Source organism: Schistocerca piceifrons, chromosome 10 (assembly GCF_021461385.2).
Source record: "Schistocerca piceifrons isolate TAMUIC-IGC-003096 chromosome 10, iqSchPice1.1, whole genome shotgun sequence".
Classification (NCBI taxonomy): Eukaryota; Metazoa; Arthropoda; class Insecta; order Orthoptera; family Acrididae; genus Schistocerca; species Schistocerca piceifrons.
This window is the reverse complement of record NC_060147.1, coordinates 40,934,254-40,953,617: the sequence shown is the minus strand read 5'-3', so window position 1 is coordinate 40,953,617 and position 19,364 is coordinate 40,934,254. Positions and strand designations below refer to the sequence as shown.

The 19,364-nt window shown below is 42.8% G+C and overlaps 1 protein-coding gene across 2 annotated transcripts in view; it reads left to right on the top strand.

Annotated features, from left to right (window-relative positions):
• Positions 1 to 19,364, top strand: part of LOC124719016 (natterin-3-like) — a 99,569-nt gene that overhangs the window by 59,789 nt on the left and 20,416 nt on the right. For both annotated transcript variants that reach the window (XM_047244682.1, XM_047244681.1), the window contains exon 3: positions 3,448 to 3,644. In XM_047244682.1, the coding sequence (XP_047100638.1) occupies positions 3,448 to 3,644 (197 nt within the window). The remainder of the gene's footprint in view (positions 1 to 3,447; positions 3,645 to 19,364) is intronic.

Below are 19,364 nucleotides of genomic sequence, written 5' to 3'. Positions count from 1 at the left end.
ATAAATCGTCAAAAACTGAACGCAGAACAAGCATGAAAACAGGAAGAAGGTTTAGTGAACTGTGAAAAAAAAGGAGCAAAATAGAAAGAATGAACAGTCCAAGTTGAACGTCTGCAACATCGAGCGAACTTTGCTCACAAAAGCGTCGTGGTTATGTGGTCATGGAGTATGACAGCGAAGGGGGAGATCCGTGTATCTGTATGGGGCTCCAGATCATTTTTTCCCACAAAATTATGAATTATGCATCCGGTAATTCACGTGTATGTTATCTATATTCAGATTTGTGTACATGTCGTGATGTAACGTCCGTCTGGAAAAGCGCAGTGTAAAGCGTACGTACCTCCTGTTTCTTCTACACAAGTACAACGTGCTACGACTGCTGCGTTCGGTGTTGGAAGTTTTGAATTCCATTTTTGTGACAGCCCGCACACATTTATTTGTTGTTTTCATTTCTATGAGACGTCTCTGCAGCATCTCGCTTGCTCTCACTAATCATCACATTTAATCGCGACTGCAATACACTGAAGCACCAAATGCGTATTCGAAAAAAAACGCAGACATTTAAACAGGCGGATTACGACGCTGCGCTCGGCAACGCCTGTATAACACATAAGTGTCTGGCGCAGTTGTAAGATCGGTTACTGCTGCTACAATGGCAGGTTATCAAGCTTTAAGTGAGTCTGAACGTGGTGTTATAGTCGGCGCACGAACGATGGGACACAGCACCTACGAGGTAGCGATGAAGTGGGGATTTTCCCATACGACCATTTCACGAGTGTACCGTGAATGCCAAAATTCGAATAAAACATCAGATCCCAGACATCGGTGCGGCCAGAAAAAGGTCCCGCAGGAACGGGACCAACGACGACTTGAGAGAATCGTTCAACGTGACAGAAGTGCAAGACTTCAGGAGATAGCTGCAGATTTCAGTGCTGGGGCATCAAAAAGTGTCAGCGTGCGAACCATCCAACGAAACAACATCGATACGGGCTTTCGCAGTTGAAGGCCCACTCGTGTACCCTTGATGACTGCTCGACACATAGCTTTACGCCTCGCTTGGGCCCGTCGACACGAACATTGGAGTGTTGATGATTGGAAACATGTTGACTGGTCGGACGAGTCTCATTTGAAACTCTATCGAGCGTATGGACGTGTACGGGTATGGAGACAAACCCACGAATCTGTGAACGCTGCATGTCAGCAGGGACTGTTCAAGTTGATGGGGGCTCTGTAGAGGTGTGGGGCGGTTACAGTTGGAGTGATATAGGCCACCTGATACGTGTAAATACGACTCTGACAGAAGACAAGTACATAAGCATCCTGTCTCACCACCTGCATCCATTGATGTCCATTGTGCGTTCCGACGACTTGGGAAATTCCAGCAGGACAATGCGACACCCCACATGTCCAGAATTGCTACAGAGTGGCTCGAGGAACGCTATTCTGTGTTTAAACATTTCCGTCTGGCACCAAAACCCCAGACATGAACATCATTGAGCATATGTGGGATGCCTTGCAACCTGAGATCCCCTCCCCGTCATCCACTTACAGATTTATGGAGAGCCCTGCAGGATTCATGGTATCAATTGCCTCCAGCAGTGCCTCAGACATTAGTCGAGTCCATTCCACGTCTTGTTGGGGCACTTATGTTTTCCCGCGTGGGTCCTACACCATAGTAGGGAGGTGTACCAGTTCTTTAGCTCTTCAGTGTATAATCTTACCACATGGCTCATATTCTATAACGTATATATATATATGTGTATATATATATATATATATATATATATATATAATTACGATTTCGTAGACTAGATAAGCAGAATAGACACGTCAATGACCGAAAGGGGAGTTCATAATTTTGTGAAAAAAATCAGGCACGAGGTTGATTTGATCACGGATGTCGCACTTGGCAATCCAATACCCTCTTGAACTTGGACCGTTCACTCTTTCTGTTTTGCTCCCTTTTTCACAGTTCGGTACACCCCCTTCCTGTTTCCACGTTTGGTCTGTGTTTATTTTTTGACACGCTATCCTCTGGGACATTTTACCGCTAAGGAGGGGGATGCGACGTGGAGTTTTCCTTGTATAAAGATACATTACAGTGAATACGCACCAGAGCAAGCCTACATCCGCATCTACATCTACATGATTACTCTGCAATTCACATTTTAAGTGCTTGGCAGAGGGTTCATCGAACCACAATCATACTATCTCTCTACCATTCCACTCCCGAACAGCGCGCGGGAAAAACGAACACCTAAACCTTTCTGTTCGAGCTCTGATTTCTCTTATTTTATTTTGATGATCATTCCCACCTATGTAGGTTGGGCTCAAAATATTTTCGCATTCGGAAGAGAAAGTTGGTGACTGAAAATTCATAAATAGATCTCGCCGCGACGAAAAACGTCTTTGCTTTAATGACTTCCATCCCAACTCGCGTATCATATCTGCCACACTCTCTCCCCTATTACGTGATAATACAAAACGAGCTGCCCTTTTTTGCACCCTTTCGATGTCCTCCGTCAATCCCACCTGGTAAGGATCCCACACCGCGCAGCAATATTCTAACAGAGGACGAACGAGTGTAGTGTAAGCTGTCTCTTTAGTGGACTTGTTGCATCTTCTAAGTGTCCTGCCAATGAAACGCAACCTTTGGCTCGCGTTCCCCACAATATTATCTACGTGGTCTTTCCAACTGAAGTTGTTCGTAATTTTAACACCCAGGTACTTAGTTGAATTGACAGCCTTGAGAATTCTACTATTTATCGAGTAATCGAATTCCAACGGATTTCTTTTGGAACTCATATGGATCACGTCACACTTTTCGTTATTTAGCGTCAACTGCCACCTGCCACACCATACAGCAATCTTTTCTAAATCGCTTTGCAACTGACACTGGTCTTCGGATGACCTTACTAGACGGTAAATTACAGCATCATCTGCGAACAACCTAAGAGAACTGCTCAGATTGTCACCCAGGTCATTTATATAGATCAGGAACAGCAGAGGTCCCAGGACGCTTCCCTGGGGAACACCTGATATCACTTCAGTTTTACTCGACGATTTTCCCTCTATTACTACGAACTGCGACCTTCCTGACAGGAAATCATGAATGCAGTCGCACAACTGCGACGATACCCCATAGGCCCGCAGCTTGGTTAGAAGTCGCTTGTGAGGAACGGTGTCAAAAGCTTTCCGGAAATCTAGAAATACGGAATCAACTTGAGATCCCCTGTCGATAGCGGCCATTACTTCGTGCGAATAAAGAGCTAGCTGCGTTGCACAAGAACGATGTTTTCTGAAACCATGCTGATTACGTATCAATAGATCGTTCCCTTCGACTAAATCATTTTTCACATAGGAATTTTTAGCTTAGATTTATAATGAAATTTAGTGTTGTTTTACCTCGGAGTGGCAGACAATTTACTGGCGTGTTTGCGTCGACAGCTTACTGCTGGCGCCAGGGCAACTACGGCAGCATCCCAGACGGGGCGGTCCGCGCCGGTCACGACAAAGACGGCGGCCCCATCTTCGTGGGCCGCGCCTTCCACGAGGGCGACATGCTGCCCGCCAAGGTGGTGCCCAACAAGGGCGGCGCCTACGTCGCCTGGGGCGGCGGCGAGCACAGCAAGGAAGAGTACGAGGTGGGTGCGTGGGCGTGGCCGAAGCAGAACCACTGCATACTGACACCCGTGGGTGGCCGACTACCCCGAGTCTTCAGCTGGACTCACTACACTAACAAGGCGTCCCTGCAGTGCGAGGTCGCAAGTTCCATCTTTAGTGAGGCTCATTTCAAAGTGTTGCGTTGGTAGGTGTCATATGAGGGTCATTCAGTAATCAAAGAAAGAAGTTGGTCTGGAGAAAAAAGCATTTATTTTTTTTCTACTTTTCAAAATAATCCCCTTGAACATTTACGCACTTAATCAAAATATCCACGGGTGTACTGCCTGTCTACAGTGTCCAACGGGCACAATATTTCGGCGATCATACATGTCGCCATCATCAGGTGAACTGACGGACTGAGCTCCTGTGAACCACTCAAGCACTTGTGTTCGCGATGGAAAGTCATCGCCGTGCACTTGTTGTGGCATTGCAGGCGTTTCACTTGCAGATTTTCCTGGTTTGAAACGGGGTTTGATGTTGGCACGCTGTTCTTTCTGTACACTCGGCGTTTTCCGGCGCACGGACGGGGCGTCAACTGCTTGAGACGGGCGCCACGGGCGGACTGGGTGCGGGGGACGGGTGAGGCTCGAGCGGTGGGCGGGGCGAGGGTCGCGTGGCAGGCCGCGCGACTTTCGGCCTTGTTGCGTTCGTTTTGTTGTTTCACCAGTGCTGGTCCGGTTTTTTTCTAGCCACACCTCGTAATACGCCTATGCCTGTAAAACTGGCGTTCTGTAATATTTTTCTGTATGTTAGTTTCAGTATTGTTTACTAAAATTTGTGTTATTAATTATTATTAATAGTGAACAAATTATTAATTTGAAATAACAGTTAAATGCTTTGACTGACTGATCCATTGCCTTTTAGTAGAATATTTTATGCATTATGAATGAAAAGACACACAAAGCTGATATAATATTCTACAATATTTATTATTTTACAAATATGTTTCCGGCTGTTACGATAAATACCGCCGAATATTACACAAGTGTTGTGTGCGCTTTTTTTCTGTCATAAAACTGCAATGACTACAGTTAAGGGTTGCGAAAATATCCCATTCCAGGAACTGTGTGTTTATTATAATTTTACATTTTCTCCCATTGCTTTGAGGGAAGCAGTCTCATTTGTTATGTCACTGAAGTCAAGTTTAGTAGCTGTGTCGCATTCTGTCGACAAGATAGCTGCATTTGATAGTCTGCTATCACACATACTCGACTTCAGTTTTTTTTATTGTTTTTCATTATCTGAAATTGTGTTCACAAGCGGCTGCAGTCCTCTGAGATTGTCATTAACACCCTCAAAGTTATTCCAGTGTTTTATAAGCGTCGCTTAACACAAACTTAAAAAAGAAACCTTCAGATCATCCGGATGGGAATCCGTGTCAAAGTTGTTCATCAGGTATTTCAGGTGGCATCTTAACAGTTGTTTCGTTAACTATATGATAGCGGAACAAACACTGGTAGCAGTTACTTCTGTAAAATATCTGGGAGTATGCGTGCGGAACGATTTGAAGTGGAATGATCATATAAAAACTAATTGTTGGTAAGGCGGATACCAGGTTGAGATTCATTGGGAGAGTGCTTAGAAAATGTAGTCCATCAACAAAGGAGGTGGCTTAGAAAACACTCGTTCGACCTATACTTGAGTATTGCTCATCAGTGTGGGATCCGTACCAGATCGGGTTGACGGACGAGATAGAGAAGATCCAAAGAAGAGCGGCGCGTTTCGTCACAGGGTTATTTGGTAACCGTGATAGCGTTACGCAGATGATTAATAAACTCAAGTGGCAGACTTTGCAAGAGAGGCGCTCTGCATCGCGGTGTAGCTTGCTCGCCAGGTTTCGAGAGGGTGCGTTTCTGGATGAGATATCGAATATATTGCTTCCCCCTACTTATACCTCACGAGGAGATCACGAATGTAAAATTAGAGAGATTAGAGCACGCACGGAGGCTTTCAGACAGTCGTTCTTCCCGCGAACCATACGCGACTGGAACAGGAAAGGGAGGTAATGACAGTGGCACGTAAAGTGCCCTCCGCCACACACCGTTGGGTGGCTTGCGGAGTATCAGTGTAGAGTGTAGATGTAGATGGCTGCTCAGAGAGAACTGGGTTCGGTCGCGGCGCAGCATACAATGAACAGCTAATACTACTCGGATTTGCTATTAAACAAAGTGAGAGAGAGACGTCGTGGCTCTCAGACGAGAGGTGCGATTCTCCAGCAAGATAACGCACGTCCTCATATTGCTCAACTAATCCTTAAAACCATCGACAAAATGGGCTGGGCAGTACTGCCTCATCCCCCTTACAGTTCCGATTTAGCACCTAGTGATTTCCATTTGGCTGGTGCACTGAAGGAGGCATTTCGTGGAAAGTGGTTCCAGGACAACGAGGAAGTGAAAAAGTCTGTCGGAAATTGGTTCAAACGTCAATATAAAGAGTTGTTTGCAGCCGAAATAGATAAGCTTGTAGCCCCATGGAAAAAGTGCGTAAAACTTCAAGGGCATTGTGTTGAAAAGAAGAAAAAGTATTGTTTTGTCAAAATGAACGCTTTTTTCTCCAGACCAGTTTCTCTCTTCGATTATTGAATGACCCAAGCATCAGCAGGAAAAGGCATGACGACGTTGTTTTGGGATGCTCAAGGTCCAGATTTTTCTGATTATCTCGAAGAGCAGCGTATAATGAACAGCCAATACTACTCGGATTTGTATGCTGCTCTTCGAGATAATCACAAAAAACTCGACCTTCAGCATCCCGAAACAACGTCAACATGTCCTTTTCCTGCTGATGCTTGGGTTTTGAATTTTTTATTGACAGGTGTGTTGGTGTGCTTCCACTACATGCTTTCTCGTTTTTGATTCGATGTCTCTCTCTCATGGCTAGGTTCACCTTGTTTAAAAGTAAATCCGAGTAGTATTGGCTGTTCATTATACGCTGCTCTTCGAGATAATCAGCAAAATCTGGACCTTCAGCATCCCAAAACAACGTCGTCATGCCTTTTCCTGCTGATGCTTGGGTCATTACATAATCAAAGAGTGAAACTGGTCTGGAGAAAAAAGCGTTCATTTTGACAAAACAATACTTTTTCTTCTTTTCAACACAATGCCCTTGAACATATACGCACTTGTTCCAAGGGGCTACAAGCCTTTTTATTCCGGCTGCAAAGGACTCTTTATATTGACGTTTGAACCAATTTCCGACAAACTTTTTCCTTTCCTCGTTGTCTTCGAACCTCTTCCCACGTAATGCCTCCTTCAGTACGCCAAACAAAATGGAAATCACTAGGTGCTACATCAGGACTGTAAGCGGGGTGAGGCAGTACTTCCCAGCCCATTATGTCGATGGTTTTAAGGATTAGTTGAGCAATATGAGGAAGTGCGTTATCTTGCTGGAGAATCACACCTCTCTTCTGAGATCCACGACGTCTCTCTCTCATGGCTAGGTTCACCTTGTTTAGAAACAAATCCGAGTTGTACTGGCTGTTCACTGTGCGCTGCTCTTCGAGATAATCACAAAAAACTGGGCCTTCTCCATCCCAAAACACCGTCAACATGACTTTTCCTGCTGATGCTTGGCTTTTGAATTTTTTCGTGACAGGTGAGTTGGTGTGCTTCCACTACATGCTTTGTCTTTTTTGATTCTAGCTCATCATAGTGAGTTTTACCACAAGTTAAAATTTTGTTGAGGAGGTGCTCACCTACTCTTTCATAACGTTTCTTTAGCTCTGTGCACACTCTCAACCTTGTTTGTGTAGCCGAGTCAACTCGTTTGGGACCCACCTTGGACATGTTTTGCGATACTTCAGCTTGTTACAGATAATGTTATGAACTGTACCAGTACTAACTTGAACTTTATCAACAACAATCGGCATAATTGTATACGAATGTGATAATGCACTGATGTTAGTTGATCTTCATATATCTCTGTTGCTACCTGTAATTTGCAGGGTTCCTCTCATATGCATTTCCTCCTCAAATCTCGATTGGTCGGAGTTGAAAAGAAAGGGGGATAAATTTTTTTAATGACATCTACAAATTCTCGAGCCGATTATTCCTCAGTTTCCTTTGCATTGTTAACTTAACGCTTTGTTTGAAATTTTGTTATCTTACATTTTCCAGTTCTGTAGCAGTGTCTGAAGTTATATAACCATCCAAGCACTGTAATATATGTCGCGTGGAATTTGATGTGCATAACGTAGGAGGTCATTACCACGTGCATCCTTGAAATTGTGCCGTGCGTCCTTCAAATGCGGAAATGCAAGTTTCTGTAGCAAGTGCGTCTTGTAGTCCCTTGAATATCCGTTGTTTTTCTTGTGCACTACACGGTCGTATTGCTGCGGAACTAACCTAAATCCTTTGTATAAAATGGCTCTGAGCCCTATGGGACTCAACATCTGTGGTCATCAGTCCCCTAGAACTTAGAACTACTTAAACCTAACTAACCTAAGGACATCACATACAGCCATGTCCGAGGCAGGATTCGAACCTGCGGCCGTAGCGGTCGAGCGGTTCCAGACTGAAGCGCCTAGAACCGCTCGGCCACACCGGCCGGCAAATCTTTTGTATTTCCATCCTTTTAACTGGTCGCCTCTGGGACGACGGCCGTTTACTATCGTGACAAAAAGTAAAAACACCTACAGCTGTCCTTATAATTTTATTTTATTTAGTTTTGTCGCTACCAGTTTCGACGCTTCATTGCGTCATCTTCAGGCTGTTTTGATGCGGTACAGGTTGATACGATCCCCATGCATAACCCATCAGTTGCCAGCATTACTGGATTCGCACATAATTCTTCAGCACTCCAACCATCAACTGTCAACTCAGTTGACAGTACATTGTCCGAAATTCGTTGCATTCCTTTCTGACGAAATGGCAACTTCGGCAAGTGTTGTTGAGGACATAATGCAATGTTTGCTTCGTTTATCGTTGCCATTGCACTGCTTTGTATCAACACCAATAGCACTGTAGCACTGTTGAGAATTACTCGTCTCGTAAGCAGTTTGACCACCCTCCGTAGCTTCAAGCTGTGCTCACCATTGGATACCTCCAGTCCCCCCTCCCCCCCCCCCCACCCTTTGCCGTTAGCAGCCAATATTGTGGTTGCACAGTAGACAATATGTGGGGAGAGTCGAACGCTGTAAAGCCGTAAACATTATTCATCTACTTCTACATGGTGAAAGGTCTCTGTTGGATTCCTTTCATGTTTGATTTCTTAAATCTGTTGTCATTTACGGCATAAATTCCTCTTCTAAATTTACTGTGGCGTTTCTGACTATCTGGGAGGAGACTGAGTAGTGGAACGTGTTACTTTTACACGTAAACAAGAACGATCTGTCACACTACTACACTTTAAAACACAATTCATATGTAATTCATGTCACACAGTCTCATACGGAACCTACATCCGCTTCCTTTTATATACTGTATATGATAAGATACTGTCATCCCGCTTCCCTTCTGTGTGAGAGGATGATGAGCAAATGTATTTCTAGTTGCATGCTTGAGGGTAGCAGACAAGCCTGTCTGCTAGAGAACAGTAGGACCAACGTCGGAACAGGTAGCTACGCTTTCTAAAAGCAGAGAGGTTTCTATCCTTAGTATGGTCCTTTCCGTCCCTTGTCATGTTCGTATAGGAAGCTGCCCCTCTGGCAACTTCCGTTTGTATTTGTGAGCCACCCTCAGGAAGGGACCAGGCAGTCTGTCCGCGGGTAGCGTCTGAAGTGGTAAGATCTCCGGCTAAGCGCGTGTCTGCTAAGTCCGTAGGACAATGGATTTCTTAAGTTCAGCCTAACTGAAAATTTAATCACCTTTATTTCAGGTTTAGCTCTAAAATATCTAATGTTATCTTAAATTGCAACGCAGTGTAATTCGCGTGTGAAGTTCAGAATATCTTCCGGTAGTTGCTTTGTCACTACTTTGTGAGTAAAGTGGAACCACGTGTTGATCAGTAAATCTAACTAAGATCATCAATCTTAATTGCGAATGTGCGTGAGATTATAACGTCTCGTCTTGACAATATTTTTCAATATAGCAACTTTTCTTTATGTTCAACCCATGTGGGGTGTACTTTGTGAGACCAGTACCACGCGCTCATACAATGGTTTGACCCATCAGGTTAATAGTAAGACGATAGTAACCAGTTCGAGGTTTTTCTTTTGTAAATTGCTTTTCGATCTAATTTATTTTAATTATCAAAATTATTGTGGAGTTTCACTCTTTGTGTAAACCAAGTTGACCACGTGAAGCATGTGGTGTAATCATCAAAGTAGCCTTCAGCTATTCTTTACGGGAAGATTTCACAGAGAGTTGAATCGGTTGGTTGTGATTAATTTCCTCTTGCATATGTTTCAACGTTCTTCGTGTGTTATTTTATGAATGCAATGTTGTATGCAGTCTCCCAATCTTGGCTCCAAATTTGATGTGTTCCGTAAGATTACAAACTCACATTTTCACAGTCCTAAATAAGGCACCAGCTTAGTTATGAATCACGTTTAATATGCTGAAATTTCAGTGATCAATGTTAAAATAAATTTCCAAATATAAACTGATTTATTTCTTTTTATTTAAATTCTCTTATATGTATATATATATATTATATATATATATATATATATATATATCACCGGTTGTCGTATGACTATTAAAAGATTATAATTAATGTTAGTCTGGTTGGGAATTTGGTAAGCTAGACTGGATACCTGGTGAAATAGTTGCGCAGTAATGCAAGGTTAACTTCCCCAGACAGCTCACAGCTTTTAACCCGCTTTTATTGTCTATCAGTACCGCTTTCTAAGAAAATTAAAGCAACAACGTTACAATGGATACTCTGCAAATCACACTTAAGGGCCTGGCGCGGAAGAAACGAACGCCTGTATCTTTCTGTACTAGCTCTGATTTCCCTTATTTTATTATGGTGATCGTTTCTCCCTATGTAGGCCGACGTCGACAAAATATTTTCGCATTCGGAGAAGAAAGTTGGTGATTGGAATTTCGTGAAAAGGTTCTTCATTTTAACGATATCCACCTCACATCCTGTATAATGTCCGTGATACTCTCTCCCGTATTTCTCGATAATACAAAACGTGCTGCCCTTCTTGGGACTTTTTCCATGTACTCTGTCAATACTATCTGGTTAGGATCCCACACTGTGCTGCAGTATTCTAAAAGAAAATGGACAAGCGTAGTGTAGGCAGTCAATTTAGTATATCTGTTGCATCTTGTAAGTGACCTGTCAATAACACGCAAGTCTTTGGTTAGCCTTCCCCTCAACATTTCCTATGTGTTACTTCCAATTTAAGATGTTCGTAATTGTAATTCCTAGGTATTTAGCCGAATCTACGGCCTTTAGATTTGACTGTTTTATCGTGTTGCCCAAGTTTAGCGGATTCCTTTTAGCACTCATGTGGATGACCTCACATTTTTGGTTACTTAGGATCAATTGCCAATTTTTGCACCATGCAGATATCTTTTTTAAATCGTTTTGCAATTTGTGATGACTTTATAAATGACAGCGCCATCTGCAAACAACCTAAAACAGCTGCCCCGATTGTTTCCTAAATTGTTTGTATAGATATGGAACAGCAAAGGACCTATAACACTACCTTGAGGATCGCCAGAAATCACTTCTGTTTTACTCGACGACTTTCTTTCAGTTACTACGAACTGTGACCTCTCTGACAGGAAATCAGTCACTTAACTTCGACGATATTCCATAATCACGCAATTTCACTTTGAGCCGCTTGTGTAGTACAGTGTCAAAAGCCTTCTGGGTATCCAGAAATAAGGTACTAATTTGAAATCCCTTGTCAATAGCACTCAACACGTTGGGCGAGTAATGAGCTACTCGTGTTTCACAAGAACGATGTTTTCTAAATCCATGTTGATTGTGTCTCAATTGGCCGTGTTCTTCGAGGTAATTCATAATGTTCTTACAGAATATATGTTCGAAAATTATTGACATTTTGTGAACTTGCAATTGAGGAGTTCCTTGTAAGACCACCTTAACTGACCAATAGATGGCACTTAGATACATATACCGTGTGTGTGTGTGTGTGTGTGTGTGTGTGTGTGTGTGTGCGTGCGTGCCTTTCCAATTAAGGTTTGTGTTTGGTGAGTGCTTGCAGAACGTTGCTTGCCATCACGAGTATTGGCAACAATGAAGTAGTGAGGAGGTGGTGTTCTTCGTGGTTAGGGTGTCATCCCCTTATTGCAATTAAGAAAACGCTAAATGTGGAAGGATACAAACACATTCTACTGCGTTGTGTGGTTGCATTAATATAACACTTACTCTGTGACAAAGCTAAGCAATAATCTCACAAAACATAAAAAATATCCTGATGTGTGAGGATATGGGATCCTCACAATGTGTTTGGCGAGTCTGTTATCATCCATTCTGTAAATACGTCCAAAATAGTAATACCCCCTTGTTTAATGAGTCTCATATGTTTTGTGTATTTTAATAAATCTAATCATTCTTATCAATTTTATGGCGACCTAATATTTGATGTATAATTTATGTGTGCAGACTGAATTGACAAATGAAAATTTGTGCCGAAGTAAGGATTCAAACCTGGGTACCCTGCTCACTAGGAAGACGCCACCCTACCACGCTATTGTAGATGAACCTGGACAAGCTTCATTTAATTAAACCATCCATGCCTGGGTTTTGGGTAGGATTCCCCTAAAAATTCGATGCCGAGGTGTCCCCAGCTCATGGTCTAGTGGCTAGTGTTGCTCCCTCTGGATCACGGGGTCCTGGGTTCCATTCCTGGCCGGGTTGGGGATTTTCTCTACTTGGGGACTGGGTGTTTGTGATGTCTTCATTGTTTCATCATCATCGTCATAATCATGCATGATAGTGGCTAGATTGGATTGTGTAAAATTTGGACTGTGTAAAACTTTGTAAGGGCGCTAATGACGGCGCAGTTGACCACCCGACAAATCAAACATCAACAACATCGATGCCGAGATGCTATTCCAGTACAGCTGGAGAGTCTCTGCAATGCTGTTCGAGTTTAAGGAGGATACGAAGTGGTCTGAGGTGTGGATAGCATTTCGGACTGGGGAGGGTGTAATGCTACGACAGTTCGTTCAGATGTGCAGACCTACTGTGCCAGGGTGGCGTGGTCGTTAGCGCAACTGCCTAGTCAGCAGCAGACTTGGGTTAGAATCCTGGTCTTATTACAAATTTTCACTCGTCGCCTGAGTCAGCATATACAGGGTGATAATTATTGAACTATATGAAAAAAACGTAAATTAGTTACAAACTACGGTGTTCACACACTTTATTCAACATGTAAATGTCACTGCAGATATTCTGATTTAGGTTATGACATGTTGAATATGGCAAACCTACATTTCTAGCATTTGTAGACTTAGAGAAAGCTTTTGACAATGTTGACTGGAATACTCTCTTTCAAATTCTGAAGGTGGCAGGGGTAAAATACAGTGAGCGAAAGGCTATTTACAATTTGTACAAAAACCAGCTGCCAGTTATAAGAGACGAGGGGCATGAATGGGAAACAGTGGTTGGGAGGGGAGTGAGACAGGGTTGTAGCCTCTCCCCGATGTTATTCAATCTGTATATTCAGCAAGCAGCAAAAAGGAAACAAGAGAAAAATTCGGAGTAGGTATTAAAATCCATGGAGAAGAAATAAAAACTTTGAGGTTCGCCGATGACATTGTATTTCTGTCAGAGACAGCAAAGGACCAGGAAGAGCTGTTGAACGAAATGGACAGTGTCTTGAAAGGAGGATATAAGATGAACATCAACAGAAGCGCAACGAGGATATTGGAATGTAGTCAATTAAGTCGGGTGATGCTGAGGGAATTACGTTAGGAAATGAGACACTTAAAGTAGTGAAGGAGTTTTGCTATTTGGGGAGCAAAATAACTGATGATGGTCGAAGTAGAGAGGATATAAAATGTAGACTGGCAATGGCAAGGAAAGCGTTTCTGAAGAAGAGAAATTTTATATTATCGAGTATAGATTTAAGTGACAGGAAGTCGTTTCTGAAAGTATTTGCATGGAGTGTAGCCATATATGGAAGTGAAACATGGACGATAAATAGTTTGAACAAGAAGAGAATAGAAGTTTTCGAAATGTGGCGCTACAGAAGAATGCTGAATATTGGATGGGTGGATGACATAACTAATGAGGAGGTATTAAATAGAATTGGGAAGAAGAGGAGCTTGTGGCACAACTTAACTAGAAGGAAGGATCGATTGGTAAGACATGTTCTGAGGCATCAAGGGATCACCAATTTAGTACTGGAGGGCAGCGTCGAGGGTACAAATCGTAGAGGGAGTCCAAGAGATGAATACACTAAACAGATTCGGAAGGATGTAGGTTGCAGTAGGTACTGGGAGATGAAGAAGCTTGCACAGGATAGAGTAGCATGGAGAGCTGCATCAAACCAGTCTCAGGACTGAAGACCACAACAACAACAACATGTTCAACATGCCTGCCATCGTTGTCAATGGTGTAGCGAAATTCTGCATGACCCGCTGAAGTGTCGGAGCATCGATGCCGTCGATGACCTCCTGAATGGCTGGTTTCAGCTCAGCAATGGGTTATTCGGTACACCTTATCTTTAATATAGACTCACAAAAAGGATTCGCGTGTGTACCGACAGTGCCAGAATATGGTTCCCAAAGTGGTCCTCCAGGACATCGAACACTCTCCTGCTTCGACGGAGTCGAGCTTCGTCTTGCATGAACCACATATTGTCGAAATCAGGGTTACTTTGGGTAATGGAGAAGGTATCATCTTCCAAAACCCTCACGTACTGTTCGGTAGCCACTGTGCCATCAAGAAATATCGTACCGACAATTCGGTGTCTGGACATTGCCCGCCACAAAGCCTCCCGTTGAGAGTCAAGATCGTGAAATGCGGTTTTTGAGTCCCCCAAATGCGCCAGTTTTGCTTGTTGACGAACCCATCCAAATGAAAGTGGGCTTCGTCGCTAAATCAAACCACCAACTCCCAGCATGCCCCGCGGCCAGCTGTGCAGTTTGAACGTACTAACGCAAACCGTGCAGAAATTATGACGATTTTATTTCATATAGTTCAATAACTGTGACCGTGTATACAGCACAGATATCTGAGACTTGAGAACGTCTCTGGAATCACATCGTATCGTTCTATGTAATTCTTCTTTCTAATAGTGCTGACTTATCAAGCTATGGAAGATCCAGCGTGGTATGTAACAATATTATCAACAGGACGATTACTACGCACCATATAGCGAAGATACTGTGTCGCAGCTAGGCGCAACAAAAAGACATGACAGAAACTGAGCTTTCGGCCGGCAAGGTCTTCTTCTGAAATAGACAGCACACACACACAAACACTCGCACACACGACAATGTCTGGCTGCTGGGGCCTCAACAGCCAGAGACTGGGGTCATGCGTGTGTGTGTAGTGTTTGCGTGAGAGTATGCGTGTATGTTGTCTATTTCCGACGAATGTCTTGTCAGCCGAAAGCTCACTTTCTTACAGTCTTTTTGAACGTACCTGTCTGCGACTCAGCATTTCCGCTCTATGGTGAGTAGTAATCGTCCTGTTCGTAATATTGTGACCTCTAGCTTGTAGTTTAATACTAGACATTCGCTAGCATGTGGGCAGTTTGGTTTCACTACTTTATTTCAAGCAATTTAGACAGGCGCGTTTTGTTGTGGACATTCTCAGTTGCACCAAAAGGTTTTTCCACCTTGTGTGTCCTTTCCTTGTACTTTTCTAACCCATTTTCTTCATTAAGGGGGATAGGACGTCAAAATTTTTAAAAATTCTATTTTTCAAAAATAAGCGTATTTTGTAGCGGACATCTTCCTGAATAGTTTGATGTATAAAACATATATATTTGAGACATTGTCAGGCACGTTATTTGGTGTTAAGTGTGGCAAAATGCAGTGCCACACCCCTTTTGCCCAATATTCTTCTGCCATACCTAAGTGTGGTAGAAATCGAATGTTTATATATGCGTCAGAGATTATCATACGCCAAACAAAGGACGTTTCAAATGAAAACTTATTGAAGAAATGTCTTCATGCCAGTACCCAAAAGCCAAATGAAAGTTTTAACCAATGTGTATGGAAAAGATTGCCAAGATTTGTGGGAACAAATGGACATGCTATTGTTGTTTGTGATGTGGTTTCATGTTTTATTGATGTTTTAGAGAAAATGTGAATTAAGCCAGGAGTTAACTGCACCGAAGCTTTGTACGCAATAGACAGAGAGCGTGTAGTAAAAGCAGATAAACCACATTTTGAGGTGATAAAATCAAGAAGAGTGCATCATAGGAATGTGAAAGTGAAGAAAACTGACTTAGAAAATGAAAAAGAACCTGTTTATGGTGCTGGAGAGTTTGAAAAGAATGCTGAATACAAGCAGAAACTTTAACGGCCATTTTTCACAAAATCTAAATTTCTGTACTTATGCACATGTAACATCCAAAATAAATATCGTATTACTTTTCAAACTTAGTATGGTTGTTGAACGCTTAACTCCTTATTGCAAAACTCTAGAATTTTCCAATCTATAAAAGAAACTGTGATAAAAATTGAGATAATTAACTATAAATTTTGAGTTTTTTCTAAATATGAAGTCTAAAATGTAACAACTCATACATTTTTTCATGAGTTAAACAAATTCTAGAGTTTTATACACCTGTAAGCATGGTTTGTGCGCTGTGCAGAATTCATAAAAGAATCTCTGTTACTTATGAAGGAAAGTGAGCCTATAACAACAAATGCAGCCAGTGGTAAGTGAAGAAATGATGAAATTTCACATCTAAAAAAAATAATTTTGCTATATTTTTAAACTTCCACTGCTATGAGTGTGAATCTTGAAACCTTCCTACTCATGCTGACAAAGTTTTATGAATTTATTTCTAGAAGTAAAGACAGTGGAAATTAAAATGTCCTGTTTTGCCTCTCCTGCTCCAAGTCGGCCCGTTTGACGTCCTACCCCCCTTAAATAGTGTCCCTCAAATGTTCGCTTTTTTCCTTTTACATTTGGCCAATATTAGTTATTAAATTTTTTAGCACTTTTTAATATTTCCTATTAATATTGCTTTCTCGGTGGAGAGTCTTAAGCCTGTCATGTTGGCTGTCGTCACAACACCTGTATTCTTTCCCTCCAACATCATTGGCGATATTTTTACTCTCTTATTGTTGTTGTTGTTGTTGTGGTCTTCAGCCCAATGACTGGTTTGCTGCAGCTCTCCATGCTACTCTACTTTCTGCATGTCTCTTCATCTCTGAATAACTACTGCAACGCCGGCCGCGGTGGTCTCGCGGTTCTAGGCGCGCAGTCCGGAACCGTGCGACTGCTACGGTCGCAGGTTCGAATCCTGCCTCGGGCATGGATGTGTGTTTTGTCCTTAGGTTAGTTAGGTTTAAGTAGTTCTAAGTTGTAGGGGACTGATGACCACAGCAGTTGAGTCCCATAGTGCTCAGAGCCAGCCAACTACTGCAACCTACATCCTTCTGAATCTGTTTCCCGTGTTCATCCCTTAGTCTCCCACTGCGATTTCTACTCCCCCCCCCACCCCCACGCGGCCCTCCAGTGCTAAACTGGTGAACCCTTGACGCCTCAAAATGTGTCCTACCAACCGATCCCTTCTTTTGTTCAGATTGTACAAATTTCTGGTCTTCCCAATTTTATTCAGTACCTCCTAATTAGTTATGTGATCTGCCCACCTAATCGTCAGCATTCTTCTGTACCTCCACAGCTTAAAAGATTTTATTCTCTTCTTGTCTAAACTGCCTATTATCCATGTTTCACTTCCGTACATGGCTCCACTGCATAGAGATACGTCCAGAGAAGACTTCGTATTGCTTAAATTTGTATTCGATGTTAATAAATTTCTTATCTTCAGAAACTCTTTTCTTGCCATTGCCAGTCTACATTTTATACGCTCTCTATTTCGACCATCATCAGTTATTTTGCAGCCCAAGTAGCAAAATCCATCTACTATTTTCCTAATCCAATTCCCTCATCTTCACCTGATTTAATTCGACTACATTCCATCACCCTTGTTTGGCTTTTTTTGATGTCCTTCTTATATCTTACTTCCAATACACTGCCCATTTCGTCCGACTGCTCTTCCAAGTCCTTCACTGCCTTTGACAGAATTACAGTGTCATCGACAAACGTCAGAGTTTTTATTACTTTACCCTGAGATTTAATTCCTACTCATAATTTTGCTTCGGTTTCCTTTACTGTTCGCCCAATGTGCAGATTGAATAACATCGGGGGTAGGCTACAATCCTGTATCACTCCCTTCTGAACCATCATTTCCCTTTCACGCCTCTCTCCATAACCCAGTGAGAAAAAAATTAGATCGAACTATTTTCTTGCCCGGTAACGCCATTTATTTTGAAAGGTCTAAATTTCAGTTTAACGACACTTTTTTGTTGTTGCAAGCGCTGCTCTCAGCGTAGCCATAAGCACCTTCTGATGTGGAAATGACAGCCGGGAAAATACCGGGACGTCACTCACGTAGCCATGTTAATGCGGTCGTTGCGACGGAATATCCGGCCGGCCGGCGCCGTTGGAACGGCACTCCAGCTTTCCCCTGGAGTGTTCGTCAGAACAACGGCGTCACGTACCGCGCTGCGACAAACAACTCTATTCCTGGCGACCGTGTGGATGGTGACTCAGAGCAGTAGGGCACTCGTTATCTGCGTCGTGTCGCGTTTCTCGAACCTCCTGTGCCCCTCAGATAAGTCTTATTTGCTCCGGATATCTGCCGAGATACGTGACAAACACGTACGTACAACACGCCCACAGCGACACGGCAGTCACTCGTACGCGACAATTAATTTAAACTTCACGATGGAAAGAATTTGTTCAACATTTTTGACTCAACGAAAAGGTGTTAAATACGTTAGTGTTACTACTTTTTTTTAAGACCACTTACGTTAGTAAACCTCAACGTGTGCTTCCTAGGTAGCGGAGAAGGTAGAGGCGGTATTGCAGTTCCCGCCAGATGTTCCGTAACAGGTGTTCTGTCACAGTACCCACAGCAGCTTGTATCCTAGCCTTCAGTTCATCGACGCCAGCAACTGGTGTGACGAAGACTCTGTCCTTGATATAGCCCCAGAAAAAAAAGTCAAGGGGCGTAATTTCTGGAGAGGCGAGTAATGTCTGGATCGGTGGATTGGAAGGAACGGTCCAACACCCTGGCCACCCCGCTCTCCAGACATTACGCCCCTTGACTTTTTTTTTCTGGGGCTATATCAAGGGCAGAGTCTTCGTCACACCAGCTGCTGACGTCGACGAACTGAAGGCTAGGATACAAGCTGCTGTGGGTACTGTGACAGAACACATGTTACGAAACACCTGGCGGGAACTGGAATACCGCCTCTACATTCTCAGAGCTAGCAAGGGATCACACGTTGAGGTTTACTAACGTAAATGATCTTAAAAAAACTAGTAAGACTATCCTAGGTAACGGCATCAAATGTAACTTCTTATGTCAAACTGCTATTCTGTTATAAATTTTTATAATCAGGGCAAGACTTTGTGTTCAGCCTGTATATTACTTCGCTTCCTGCAGCTTAAAGCTATTTTCGTAAACATATTGTGCAATTTACATTGTCAAGCGATTTTTCAACGACGACAAATACTAGGAAAATGTCTCGAAGTTTGTTAAGTTTTGCTAAGTGGTTTCAAGTTGGCTACAAGGCATTTCAGCCACAGTT